The sequence below is a fragment of the Mustela erminea genome, chromosome 11, assembly GCF_009829155.1.
Source record: "Mustela erminea isolate mMusErm1 chromosome 11, mMusErm1.Pri, whole genome shotgun sequence".
In the NCBI taxonomy this organism is placed as follows: Eukaryota; Metazoa; Chordata; class Mammalia; order Carnivora; family Mustelidae; genus Mustela; species Mustela erminea.
In genome coordinates, this window is record NC_045624.1 from 68,480,295 (window position 1) to 68,493,766 (window position 13,472).

At 41.5% G+C, this 13,472-nt stretch overlaps 1 protein-coding gene across 1 annotated transcript in view; it reads left to right on the top strand.

The window, feature by feature from the left end:
- Positions 1–395: 395 nt before the first annotated feature.
- PON1 (paraoxonase 1) overlaps positions 396–13,472 on the top strand; it is a 31,931-nt gene continuing 18,854 nt past the window's right edge. Inside the window, exons 1-4 of the mRNA XM_032304633.1 lie at positions 396–642; positions 6,918–6,988; positions 8,946–9,001; positions 10,199–10,367. Of these exons, the coding sequence (XP_032160524.1) occupies positions 569–642; positions 6,918–6,988; positions 8,946–9,001; positions 10,199–10,367 (370 nt within the window). The 5' untranslated portion in view covers positions 396–568. The remainder of the gene's footprint in view (positions 643–6,917; positions 6,989–8,945; positions 9,002–10,198; positions 10,368–13,472) is intronic.

Sequence of the window (13,472 nt, forward strand, 5' to 3'; positions counted from 1 at the left end):
AGTGCCCGTGAGTGCCCAGAATGAATGAACGTCACAGTGATGTCCTTTCTGAGCTGCAAACTCAGGAGCGTTGCCTGGAGATGGAGATGCTTGAAATCCAGGTGTTTGAAGGTGACACACAGTGGCAGCCCGGTGAAAATGAACTTAGACCTTAGGGGTTCTAATCACAGCACTTTCTTCCTTTCGTGCCTTTCTGCCTGAGTCACGGCGATCACATTACTGAACCCCTCTGAGCCATAGGGATTAGAACCTTGTTGGCACAAAGTCAGCGTTCATCAAAGCCCGGCTCTCTTTTCCCACAGCTCTTCATTTCCACCAACAGGCATGCTCTCCGCCTCTTGCCAGGTCTGGGCAGCTGCTCTCCATCTCCTCTCTTTAAAGTCTCCCAGGAGAGCCCGCAGCTCCTGGTCTCTGGCGCTGATCCCAAGCCAGTGCCCTCGGGGCTGCAGGACGGGAGGGGAGGGGCGGGGAGGCTGAGCATGAGCTGCCCCAGTTGGGCTCAGGCGGCACACAGGCCAGTCTCCCGCCGTCTGGGTTATCAGCCCAGTCCTCTGTTCCCGTCCGAGCCATGGCGAAGCTGATGCTGCTCACCCTCCTGGGACTGGGACTGGCACTCTTCAGGGATCACCGGGCTTCTTATCAGTAAGTTGGGTTGTGGTGAGCTGCAGCCCAGGTCCTTACCACCCCACCAACCCCAGGACCGCCCCTGATATTGGGGTGTAGTCTTTTAACTGAAAGTCCACCCAGGTAAATTTTAGACACACAGCCTGCAGGTTGAAAACATGTCCTTGTTCACCATCTGATAGATGGAGGAAGGGGACACATCACGCGGGTGTGATGGCCAAGTCAATGGCATACACAGATGGATTTTTCATGAAGATCCCTTTTTGGCTACAGAATCCCTTCTTATTCTCGCTTCAAGATAGATCACCAGACCAGGGATCTCACCTGAAAATTGTGTCAGTTACGGAAGGAGCTGCCCGGTCATGGCCGTAAATCTTTCCCAGACTGGGGATTCTCAATTTGAGGCCACAGGGAGAAAAACGCATGGGGAGTAGAGCAGGTGGGAGCAAACACACACTGGGAGGTCCTGCCGCTAACTCTTAGGTACTCCAGTTGGGTAGGGGTAGGGCAGGGGGAGCAAAGAACCCTGGCACTGGCATTTGATGTCCTGAATTCTCCTCTGTCCCTTCCATTATGGGATCTTGGGCAAATCACTTTCCTTTTCGAACACTTTCTGCTTCAACAAGCCTGAACCAATAAGACACATTCATCCTGCCTGGGACACAGTAACTATTCAATGAACGTTAGTTCTCTGATTTCCTTAAAGTACTTATAAACCCTTAGGTACTGTAGAAGGGGGGGAGGGCGTTGGTTTTTAAGAATTTCAGTAGTTTCACTGTAACTTCGCAGGGGTTCAAAGTCTAGAGAACATTCTAATTCCTAAGGTTTTAGTCAATATCTTGTTATTTACTTTGAAGTAAAACATTACTAAAAACCAAGTTGAACATTTTAACCTTTTAAAAACTTTTATGACCTTTTTTAACCTTTTAAAAACTTTTACTTTCTTTCAGAATAATTTTTTTTACAAACTATTTGGTTTTTTTTCTTCTAATTGTTGATTATTTTTATAATCACGAACTATTAGAGAAAAGTAACAGTGATTTGGGTTTCAAATCATGTAAAAATTACAGTTTGAGGATTTTCATTAAACATAGTTCTATTTGATGCTCAGGAGAAACTCTCTATATATTATTATATATATTTTATTTAATACATACATATTATACATATTAATACATATATACATACAGGCATATGTATATATATCTTCCTCCAGCATATGTGTGGGTCGTGGTATTATCCTGGGATGAAAATATATGAGATACAAAGATCTAACACCCCTTCTGGGCTTTATCCTTTCAATTCTGCCTCTGTACCTGGGTTTATTCTGTTCCCACTTTTCCAAAAATTCCACACCAAGATGTCTTCTGAAGGATTGACGATCTACCCAGGAGTGAGGGTCTGTCTTTTTGATTTATCTTCCTTAATTTACTCTGAGAATGGAAACTGTAGGCATTTTGCTTATGTTTTTATGTAAAAGCATAGCTTTACTACTCCAACCCTGAAAAGTTTCTCTCTCAACATGTTGTCTTAGCTTATGTGTTTGAACCTTAGTATTTCCCCACATTTGTTCCTTAGAATATGAGCCACAAGACTTGCTCCACAAAAACAAAACAAAAAACAAAACAACAAAAACCAAAAACAAAAAACAAAAAGCACATCCCTTGGACATATCAATTTGGGAAATGTTGTCTATTGTAGCCTTTTCCTGGAGATTGGCAATGCACTCTGGCATAATGAAAGCTTTTGAAAAATCCTTCAGCTACAAAAAACATTCTGGTTTTAGAATGGAAGGGGGATCTAGAAGAACCCGGGGAATGGGAGCAATGCAGGGCCAAGAGGATGATGGTTATGGAGATGGAGGACAGAAGAAACCCAGATAGGAGAAGGAAGGGAAATTGCACCCACTATTTGAAAGGCCGTAACCTTCAGTCCTGAGAGGAGCTGTGGACCAGATGCACGAGCACTGGCTGGGAGCTCGATCTCGTGGCACAATCCTGACCCTCACCCCGCACTACTGAATCTGAATCAGCACTATTTAACGAGCTCCCCGGAGGGATTTGTATGCACTTCTTTAAAGAACACTCAAATCCCACATCGCCCACGTTTAAGCCAGATCAAGAGATCCTGGAGGATCTGTAAATTACCTCTGTTACCATTCAGAGGAAAGGCCCTTGACTCCCAGAGAAGATCATGAATCTGCCCAAGGAAGAGATTATGTTCTGAGACCTGCATGCAAACCCCCACGGTGGAGACAACCTTTGTTCTTCAGAGATCCAGTAGACAGGAGGGGGGCAGGTTCACGTGAGATTCTACAGGTCTGGGGCTGAAGAGAACTCATGGAAGGATTTAAAAGGTGTCTTGGAGGGGTTCCCTGATACCTTTGAGGTGGTAAGAGCCCCTAGGAAGGAACTGAGAGACATCCCCTGATCAGTAGTCTCCCCTGGCCAGCTCTGTAGTCGGCTGTTGTGACCTGGCAGGGCGTGGTCAACCAAGGAATGCCTTGGACTAGCCTCTAAGCAGCACCCTGGGGGTGCGGAATGTTGCAGCCCCTCATCTCTAGGGCAACTCCTCCATTCCTAAGTTGCTGCTCGTAACATGTGAGACCACTGTTCCCCTTCATTAGAAGGAGCCTGCAAAGCTAGTGTTAGCATTTCTGTCACGCCACACCCACTCCACATTCCGCACCGTGGTGGGAAGAGGGCACTTGTGGATTCCACCAGACCTGGGCTGAATGCCACTTCTGCAACTTCCAAGTCACTTTACCAGGCTGAGCCTGTCTCTCCACCTAAAACTTATGGGATGATAGTACAGATCGTAGTAGGATAAATATAAAATCTGGCTCATGAAAGAGACTCTGTAAATGTTAGCTTTATTTTTGGCCTTTGCTATTGCAAAAATCCACCTGTGAATGATCCCCCTAATGAGTGATATTTGAATATATATTAGGATAATACCTCATGTGACCCTAGGCTAAGGACAAATGAATAACTCTTAAGCCTTCCCTATCGATACAACTGACACCGCTTTCTCCATCTGATGTACCAGCCTCATAATTCCACAAAACAGTTTGGAAGATATCTACAGGTGACCTTCTCTCTGCCGGTGCTGGGTCCTTGCTGGGTCACAGGGATGAATAGAATGCAGTATTCACTCACAGATTTCAGAATTTACTATGAACCTCAAGACCAAAAACCAGTAACTGCAAAACAGTAGGGTCAGAGACTCGATAGATGTGTATGAGGAGGTTCATGAGGATAAAAGAGTTATTAGTCCTATCACAGAAGACCAGGAAGAGCTACAGAAAGGCATGAGAAGGAGTCTTTCCCCTTGGGTTAAGAGGTATGGGCTTTTTAGGCGGAGGGAGAAGCAGGAACCAGGGAAAAGAGGTATGAAAGTGATGTATAGAAAAGGGCCCCATATCACAACACCTCATTTCAAATCCCAGCTCTATCCTTTGAAATGGAATGAACAACAACAAGCAAACTACGTAGCTTTTCCATGCCTCGGTTTTCTTACCTACCAGTCAGGGAAAGTAGTAATCGTTGCCTCAAACGGGATGAGGAGATTCATCGGGAAAGTTTGTATGAGAGCCCTTAGCATAGCGCTTGGCACCCAGTAGGTCGCAGTAAGGAATATTGGAAGAATGAGGAGTGTAGAGTGGTAGAAAGTAGATGGAAGAGGCTGAATATGGCCCCAAGGAAAGTTCCGGAGTGGATTTCCTCATGCGAAAGATCCTCTCAACTAAACTAAAGATCCTCACTTTCTTCTGTGAGAAGCAAGCAGGTATTCATGAAAAATAATTCCCAGCAGGGACTGTGCGATTTCTGGCCAGACTTCAGAGGCCTGTGAATCAGAACACATCGCAGACATTGAATTTTATCCCTTAGATATGGAGCATTTGGATTTAATCAAGCCCTTGATCAAGCCAATTATCAGGAAATAATTGGGATTAAGATAGAAAAATATGAGCTGGATTATACTAACGTGGGCGGAATTATTTTCTGATGCTTCCCCTGGTTTTAAGCAGCGTTCTCTGTGCATTTGGAGCAGAGGACCCAACGTGAGCTCTACCTTCACGCTTGGGTTCCAATCCCAACTCAGTCACTTCATAAGCTCGTGGATTTGCAAAGCCCTTTAAACTTAGTCATCCATAAAATCGGGGAAATAATACCTCAGGGAGGGTTTGAAGGTTAAATAAGAGTGATACAGTACCTGAGCTACAGTAGTGATGATTATTCTGTTAAGACATGACTTGTTTTGGGGCCACAGATTTGAACTCGAAGCAACTAAGTGCTGATTTCATGCCTCCTTAGCTATCCTAGGCTCCCGTTGACTGTGATTATTCTACCTTTTCCTGGTCAGAGATTGTCTTCCATGAGAGAGAAGTCTGAATCGGGATAGGGGCTGGTGGGCTCTGCTTCTCACTGTCTTCTGTGATCCCATCAGACTTGATGGGTTTCATGACCAGGCTATGGGACAATACTTCCCCTGTGCCTTTGGCTCTAAGAAAAGCTAATTTGCCTATCCTTGGTATTTCTCACAAGTCTTGGCCCAGTCAGTGATTTCACATTATTGAATCTTTCCAATGGGACCTGCAACTTTAACATCTTTTGTGCTGTCCTTTGACTCCCTTGGGGGCACTTCACAGGTATTTACTGAGGTTTCCCTAGACCAATGTTTTTCAAAATGGTGGTTCACAAATCAAATTTAGTAGATTGTGGCCAGCATTTTTAAATGAATGAAATAGAATTGAATAGAAAAGTTAAGAATGTATTATATGTATTAGGATGCGTAGTCTTTTGTGAACCTGTTTTAGGGCATGTGTGTTTGTGTGTGTGTGTGTGTGTGTATTGACCATTCAAAATGTTTTTCCTAATGAAAAATCCTTCATCATTTTCCCTTTTATTTCTTTATTGTGAACTTTTGTAATTATAATATCAGATTCCCATTTCTTTAAATACTTGGTAGCTTCTCGGGTCACGGGGACAGATTCCAACTTTCCCTTGAAGTCTCCTTTGTAAATTCAAGTTCATCAGTCAGGGAACCACCCTCTGCTCACAGGCCAGGCCTTCCTCAGCTAATGGTTCATGTCTGGAGCTCTAGCACCTGGCCTCGTGGCTCTCCACTCTGGTTGTGCTTCAGGATAAACTCTGGTTTATCCTGTTAACAATGATGAACAAAGCTGATGGCTAGACCCTTCTCCCAGCCCCTTGGGTCAGACCCTCTCCAAAGGTGGAATTGTTGGCCAGTTCCATGGCCATAGGAACATGTTGCATTTTTTTCTGGATAAAAGGTGGGGCACCCTAAATTCCTATCATTTTATACCATCTCAAGAATTTTATCCAGAGTGTCCCCTAGCCCAACCTCTTCCTATGTGAGACTAAATTATTAGTAAGGCAAGTGAAGACTTTCTCAGCCTATCTTCAGCCAAATAAGATTTCTGGGCATTCTTGGATAATCGTTGCTACTCACTAAGATCGTACTGTATCATTAGTTCTCAAAAAAACCGAACAAACAAACAAACAAAAAACAATTGTTGATTGCTTAAATCTCTTGGCCATGCTGATATTGTGGACAAGTTCTTTTAAATGCCTCAGCCACAGCCTTGCTCTGCTCAGGGAACCAGGGGATGCATCTTTCCCACATCTGTCCTTTTTGCCTTTGTCCTTCGCTCTGATGTTCTCTGGGATGTTTATGCACTCAGATTTAATAAGCTGCGTGTGTGTGTGTGTGTGTGTGTGTGTGTGTGTGTGTGTGTGAAATGTCTTTTAATATGCTGGTCTTGGGTATGATTTTCTGAAGTTATAAATCCTTTAAGCACACCTGTGTTTTTCAAGGGACACACCCCAAAGCAGATGCCCAGTCCGGCTTTGGAGCCAGATTGGGCAGATGGGTAGGAGTCCCATCTGTCAGCAGCCCTAAAACATCAATGGAGTAAATTGGAACCATGTTGCTGTTTAACCCAAATTTCCACATAGGACTCCTTACGCAGCTGATGAAATAGTCCCTATTCCTGCCAAAGTGCGCAGAGCTCTGGAGAGGACACGATGTGTTTCCTCTGTGGATCAGTTCACCTCGGCTAAATAAATACTGAATGTACCCATGAAGCCCCACAGGTCTTCCTCTGGCCTCGTCTGGTAGAATCACTCAGACTCCAGGGACAGCTAACCCCGGGCTTGAAACTCGGGCAAAGTACGAGTTACTGAGGAGAACTTTATTGGCAGCTAACTTTTGCAACTTAGTTGTAATTTCTGAATAGTTTTATTCTTTTTTTTTTTTTTCTCCCCCAGAACACGACTTAATGCCTTCCGAGAAATAACACCGGTTGAACTTCCTAACTGTAATTTAGTTAAAGGAATAGGTAAGTATGAAAGGGGAAGAAGTATCTCATTGAAACTTGCAGTATTATCTTGCTACTGATTTGATTAATACACCTGTTTAATTTTGTTCAAAAAAAAAAAAAAAAAAAGAACCACAAACCAGGAGAGAGTGATTAAGTTAGTAGTTAATTATAAATACCAATGTACTCAACTTTTGACTTCACCAACATATGGCTAAAGTATTGATGATTTTTCATAGTTTGCTTTTGTTTGGTCAGTTTAGCAAAAACAGTAGTGGGAACAGTGTTCGATTTTATGGTAATATAACCTGACGACATCCCAGGGGAGGGACAGGGGATGGAGAAAAAGCAGTGAGTAAAGGGACAAATTTTAAAAAGCTCTTACAGGGACGCCTGGGTGGCTCAGTTGGTTAAGCAGCTGCCTTCGGCTCAGGTCATGATCCCAGCGTCCTGGGATCAAGTCCCACATTAGGCTCCTTGCCTCCGCAGGGAGCCTGCTTCTCCCTCTGCCTCTGCCTTCCACTCTGTCTGCCTGTGCTCGCTCTCACTCTCTCTCTCTCTGACAAATAAATAAATAAAATCTTTAAAAAAAAAAATTAATAAAAAAAAAAAAATAAAAAGCTCTTACACACCTTGGCAGTTACCACAAGGCTTTCCCTCATCCATCTCTCTTTTAAATATTGGGGAGGAATATTTTTTCCCAGAAGTTCTCAGCAGATTTCCCCTCAGATCTCATTAGTCAGAGATGGACAACAGGCTGGTGCCCTAGCTGCAAAGGAAGCTGGGAAAGTAATTATTGGGCTTCCGTTGTGGAAGGCAAGCCCTGTCAGCAAAGATAAAAGACTAGGGGAATAGCAGCTGGTAGGCATCCAACAGGGAGTGTCACAGAGCTCAAGTCCCCATCTGGTTTCCACCAACCACCTTTGTTATTTGAGGACAACTTGTTTCAGATCCACACTTTTGTTATGTTTTGTTTTGCTATGTTTAGAATTATTTATCTCTGTTGACTAAGGTTGGAAAGGCTAGACCATATGACTTACTCAGTCACATCAATAAGGTTAGCCAGCTATCTTACAGTGCAATCTTTCTCTAGAAAATAAATGATATTGATATTAGATATCACTTGATATTTGAAAAACAAACATCTCCACTAAGAGTATCAATATAAAATCAAAAATCTCCTTTGTCTCTAGGTTGATTGAGATTTTAAAAATGTACATGTAAAGTATAATTAACTTGGTGGTACTTTACTGATGGCTATAATTAATAGTAGATGTGTATCTTGCATATGAAATGTATCCCCATTTTACCTGAAGCATTTGGAATCTGCCTATGTTTCCAATATGGTTCTCAAAGAATTTATTGGATTTGGAATTAGGTATTATTAGGTATTGGTAGTTTAAACTGTGTCTTTAACAAAACAGCAAGCTGTTTTCAAATTATTGTCCCTTTTATAAATTTTGTGAATTTCCATGAACTTTATGTAAGACATTTCAGACTCTGAGGAAAAAGTTCTAGTCCATGAATTTAAAAAATACATATTAAAAGTAAATTTTAATTATACATAATTATATCAACATCTTCTAATTTTTATGGAATCATATTAGTCAATTTGAATAAGTAAATGTAAGAGTTAATTATTCTGGGAGCGCCTGGGTGGCTCAGTGGGTTAAGGCCTCTGCCTTGGGCTCAGGTCATGATCTCAGGGTCCTGGGATCGAGCCCTGCATCCAGCTCTCTGCTCAATGGGGAGCCTGCTTCCCTTCCTCTCTCTGCCTGCCTCTCTGCCTACTTGTGATCTCTGTCTGTCAAATAAATAAATAAAAATCTTAAAAAAAAAAAGAGTTAACTATTCTGAATCTATTAGATAAGAACTAAATATGTAGCCCCATTTTCCAGTTAAGAGCGATAAAGAAAACGATCACAGCTCTCTGTAATCGTCTGTAACAATCTGTATTCAGTATTCTCTTTTCTGGCAGAAACTGGCTCTGAAGACTTGGAGATACTTCCTAATGGGCTGGCTTTCATTAGTTCTGTAAGTGTTTTTCTTCTTTTACAGTGCTCTACACCATTTTCTAGATCCAACAGCTCAAGTCTTGTTTAAGCTTGCTATTTACCAACACTCACCTTCAAATAAAATAAGCAGCCATATGGCTCAAAAAGCAAAGTGTATATATGTCCTACACTGGTGTTAAAATTATTGCCGTATGCCTTCTATGCATATTTGTACTCCTGTGTGTACACTGAACTTGAATATTACTTCATCTTCCATTGTGGCAAATTGTGAGTCCAATGAATTCAAAAATGGCTTTCCATCAATGGTCTATCACTTGAAGGATTTAAGTGGCAGAGTCAAATATTTACTGAATTAGGTGTATTTTTTTTATATATATACCCCTTCACATGTCATTTTACTTTTACTTTTTTCTTTTACACTTTTCAAAATGATCCCTTTAATCTAAAATTATTGATAGGCCATCCCACAATTTCCACACTTTGAAGAGTAAAGCCACCATGTTTATTGAACCTCTTCTGCATACAGACCACTGTGGTAGTGACATAGCTCAAAACAAAAGAAGTCAACTCCTTTCGCTGCCTGTTGTAATTTATTTAGTCCAGTTTTCTCCTATGAAGTTGGAGGACAAGTCATCCTCTCCGGCAGTGTCTTGCAATCCCCCCTTTTAAAAGCAACAGAATAACATATTCTAAGCAAAATCTATATGGGACACCAACATCAAAACAAAACAAAACAAAACAACCCAGCTTTGTTGTTCTAATTGAAGGCTAAGAAAGAAGTTATTTCTGGATTCACTAGACATCCCCTAAAACTCTGTCCCTGAGATGCTTACAAGGAACCTGCCAGGAGACGTTCTAAAAGCCCATGTTCTGTCAGTATTCCTTGCCTGTATGACTGAAGCCCATTAGCAATTTCCCGTTTGGTCTATTTCTCCATTTTCTACCTTACTCATGATTTTGGAGCTGTGGTATGGGACACACATGGCTTTGCTGTCATGGAAAGTGTCCAAGCCAGTGTGTTGTGTGGGGTGGCCTGGTGCAGCCTCTGAATTCCAGAAGCCCTCATGGGCCTATTGCACAAGCCAACCAAGAGGCTTCCCGTGTGGCCCTGTGACTCGAAGCAGACAGTAGGAACCCAGGTACCGTCTACCACCTCGATCAGCTTTTGGAGTACGTGTAATGTGCCTTTTTTTTTTTTTTCTTCATGTTTTATAAGGGATTAAAATATCCTGGAATAAAGAGCTTTGCACCTGATCAAGCTGGCAAAATTCTTCTAATGGACCTGAATGAAGAAGATCCAACAGTGTTAGAACTGAGAGTCATTGGAAGTAACTTTGATCAGTCTTCATTTAACCCTCATGGGATTAGCACATTCACAGATGAAGGTAACACTATTTAATGTTCATGAAAAACAAAACTAAAATTTAAAAAATGTTAAAGAGTGAATATTTCCTCTCATTCAACTACAGTATAATCATGATTAATGTTACTCTTCTGTTAAACATATCCCCTATTTTAATGAAATATAATATTTTAACCACTCTGATGCTTGAGAACACTTACATACTTAAGATTTGTAATGCATTTACTTTTTAAAATACTGGCATTCACATTATCCCTATAATGATGATAGCAATAATATTTCGCCCTGATCACTAGAGGTTTTCCATTTTAAACAATTTTCCAGATCCAGAAATTTACAGGGATGGATTTTTCTAATGGAAGTCATCAGCAACCCAGGCTATCAACATATCGCCTCCATCCCTCATGCTGTCTTTCCATTTCCTCCTTTCTATATGCAGCCGTTTCCTGGGTCTCGACGTGAGTCCTGAACCCCCACTGCACACAGAAAACCCTGCAGGATCTGACATCAACTGCATTTATTTTCTTTTTACCTTTTGACCCCTTATTTTTTCCTGTCCTTCTCTCCCTACCTCTGGCAACCACCAATCCATGAACTTTGCATTGCGCTTTTTAGGTTTTAATTCTACATATAAAAGAGATCACATGCTTTAGTTTAGCATGGTGCCCTTAAGGTCCATCCATGTTGTCACAAATGGCAGGATTTTTTGTTCCTTTTTTATGGGTGAATAATATTTGTGTGTGTGTGTGTGTGTGTGTGTGTGTGTGTGTGTGTGTGTTCATCATTGATGGACACTGACATTGTTTCCATGTCGTGACTACTATAAATAATGCTACCTTGGACATGGGGGAGCATATATGTTTTCAAGGTAGTGTTTTGGGTTTTTTTTAGATCAATACCCAGAATGGAATTCTTGGGTTGTATGGTAGTTCTCTCTTTAAATTCTTCAAGAAAACTCCACAGTGTTTTCCAGAGTGGTTACACCAGTTTGCATTCCCAAGAAGAGAGCACAAGGGTTCCTTTTCCACCACATCCTCACCAACACTTGTTATTTTGGTCTTTTTGATAATAGCCATTCTAACAAGAGTGAGATGGTATCTCGTTATTGTTTTGATTTGTATTCCCTGGATGATTAATGATGTTGAGCATCTTTTCTTGTTGCTATTGACTGTCCCTGTCTTCTTTGGAAAAAATATCTTATTCAGATTCTCTGCCTATTTTATTTTATTTTTTTAAGATTTATTTATTGGGGTACCTGGGTAGCTCATTTGGTTAAGCAGCTGTCTTCATCTCAGGTCATGATCCCAGGGTCCTGGGGTAGAGCTCTGCATGGGGGGGGGGTCCCTGCTCAGTGGGGAGCCTGCTTCTCCTTCTTCCTCTGCCCCTCCCCCTGCTTGTGCTCTCTCTTTCTCTCTCTCTCTCAAAGAAATAAATTAAATCTTTTTAAAATTTACTTATTTATTTATTTGAGAGAGAGATTGAACATGAGTGGGGGTAGGGGCAGAGGGAGGGAGAGAAAAATCCTCAATCAGACTCCTTGCTGAGCATGGAGCTCAACACAGGGCTCTAGTCTAGGACCCCGAGGTCGTGACCTGAGCCGAAATCAAAAGTTGGTCACTTAACAGGCTGAACCATCCATACATACCTCTTCTGCCCAATTTAAAATCAGAGTATTTATTTGTTTGCTTTTGCTCTTGAGTTAAATCAATTTTTCATATATTTTGGATATTGGTTCCTTATCAGATACATGATTTGCAAATATCCCTTTCCATTCAGTAGGTTGCTTTTCCATTTTGTTGATGGCTTCCTTTGCTGTACAGAAGCCTTTTTTTTGTTTTTTCAAGAATTTAATTTTTTTATTTGACAGAGATCACAGGTAGGCAGAGTGGCAGGCAGAGAGAGGATGGGAGGCAGGCTCCCTGCAGAGCAGAGAGCACAATGCGGAGCCTGATCCCAGGACCCCGGGATCATGACCTGAGCTGAAGGCAGAGGCTTTAACCCACTGAGCCATCCAGGCACCCCCAGAAGATTTTTAGTTTGATATAGTTCTACTTGTTTATTTTTGCTTTCGTTGCTTTTGCTTTTGGTGTCCAGTTTAAAAGAAACATTGCCAAGATCTGTGCCAAATAACTTATTGCCTATGTTTTCTTCTAGGAGTTTTATGGTTTCAGGTTTTCTATTCAAGTCTTTAATCTGTTTTGAGTTAACTTCTGTGTATGGTGTTAAGATAATGGTCAAGTTTCATTCTTTTGTGTGTGGCTGTCCAGTTTTCCCAATGTGATTTATTGAAGAGACCATCCTCTCTCCGTGGTATATTCTATATTCTTGGCTCCTTTGTCATAAATTAATTGACCATATACGTGTAGGTTTATTTCTGGGCTCTCTGTTCTGTTCCACTGAAGTATGTGTCTGTTTTTATGCCAGTAGCACAGTTTGAATTACTATAGCTTTGTAATATAGTTAGAAATCAGGGAGTATGATGCCTCCAGCCTTGCTCTTCTTTTCATGATTGCTTCAGCTTTGGGTTTTTTGTTTTGTTTTTGTTGTTTTTTGTAGTTTCATACAAGCTTCAAGGGTGTATGTTCTATCTCCGTGAGAAATGGCATCAGAATTCTGATAGGGATTGCCCTGACTATGTAGATTGCTGTTTTGACATTTTAATGTTCATTCTTTCCATCCATGAGCACGGAGTAGCTTTCCATTTTTTTGTGTCTTCTTCAGTTTCTTTCACTAATGTCTTACAGTTTTCGATATATAGGTCTTTCCCTTCCTTGCTTAACTTTTTTCTTAAATAATTTATTCTTTTTGATGCACTTGTAAATGGGATTATATTATTTCTCTTTTGTGTATTGATTTTGTATCCTGCAACTTCACTGAATTGGTTTGTTGGTTTTAACAGCGGGGAGTTTTAAAGAGCCTAATGACCAGATCCCAGTGCCAAATATTCTGACTCAGTCAGTCTGAGGCAGGCCTGGGTGGTAGGACTTGTTAAAAGTTCTCCAGGTGATAAAATGTAAAGCTAGGGTTGAGAAACCCCTCTGTCGTCACGGCCTCCCTCTCCTCAGCTGACAGTCCTTCCTTCCACCTTTCTTCCAGAATTTCCCCATTGTGGGCGACTAGAACCGCG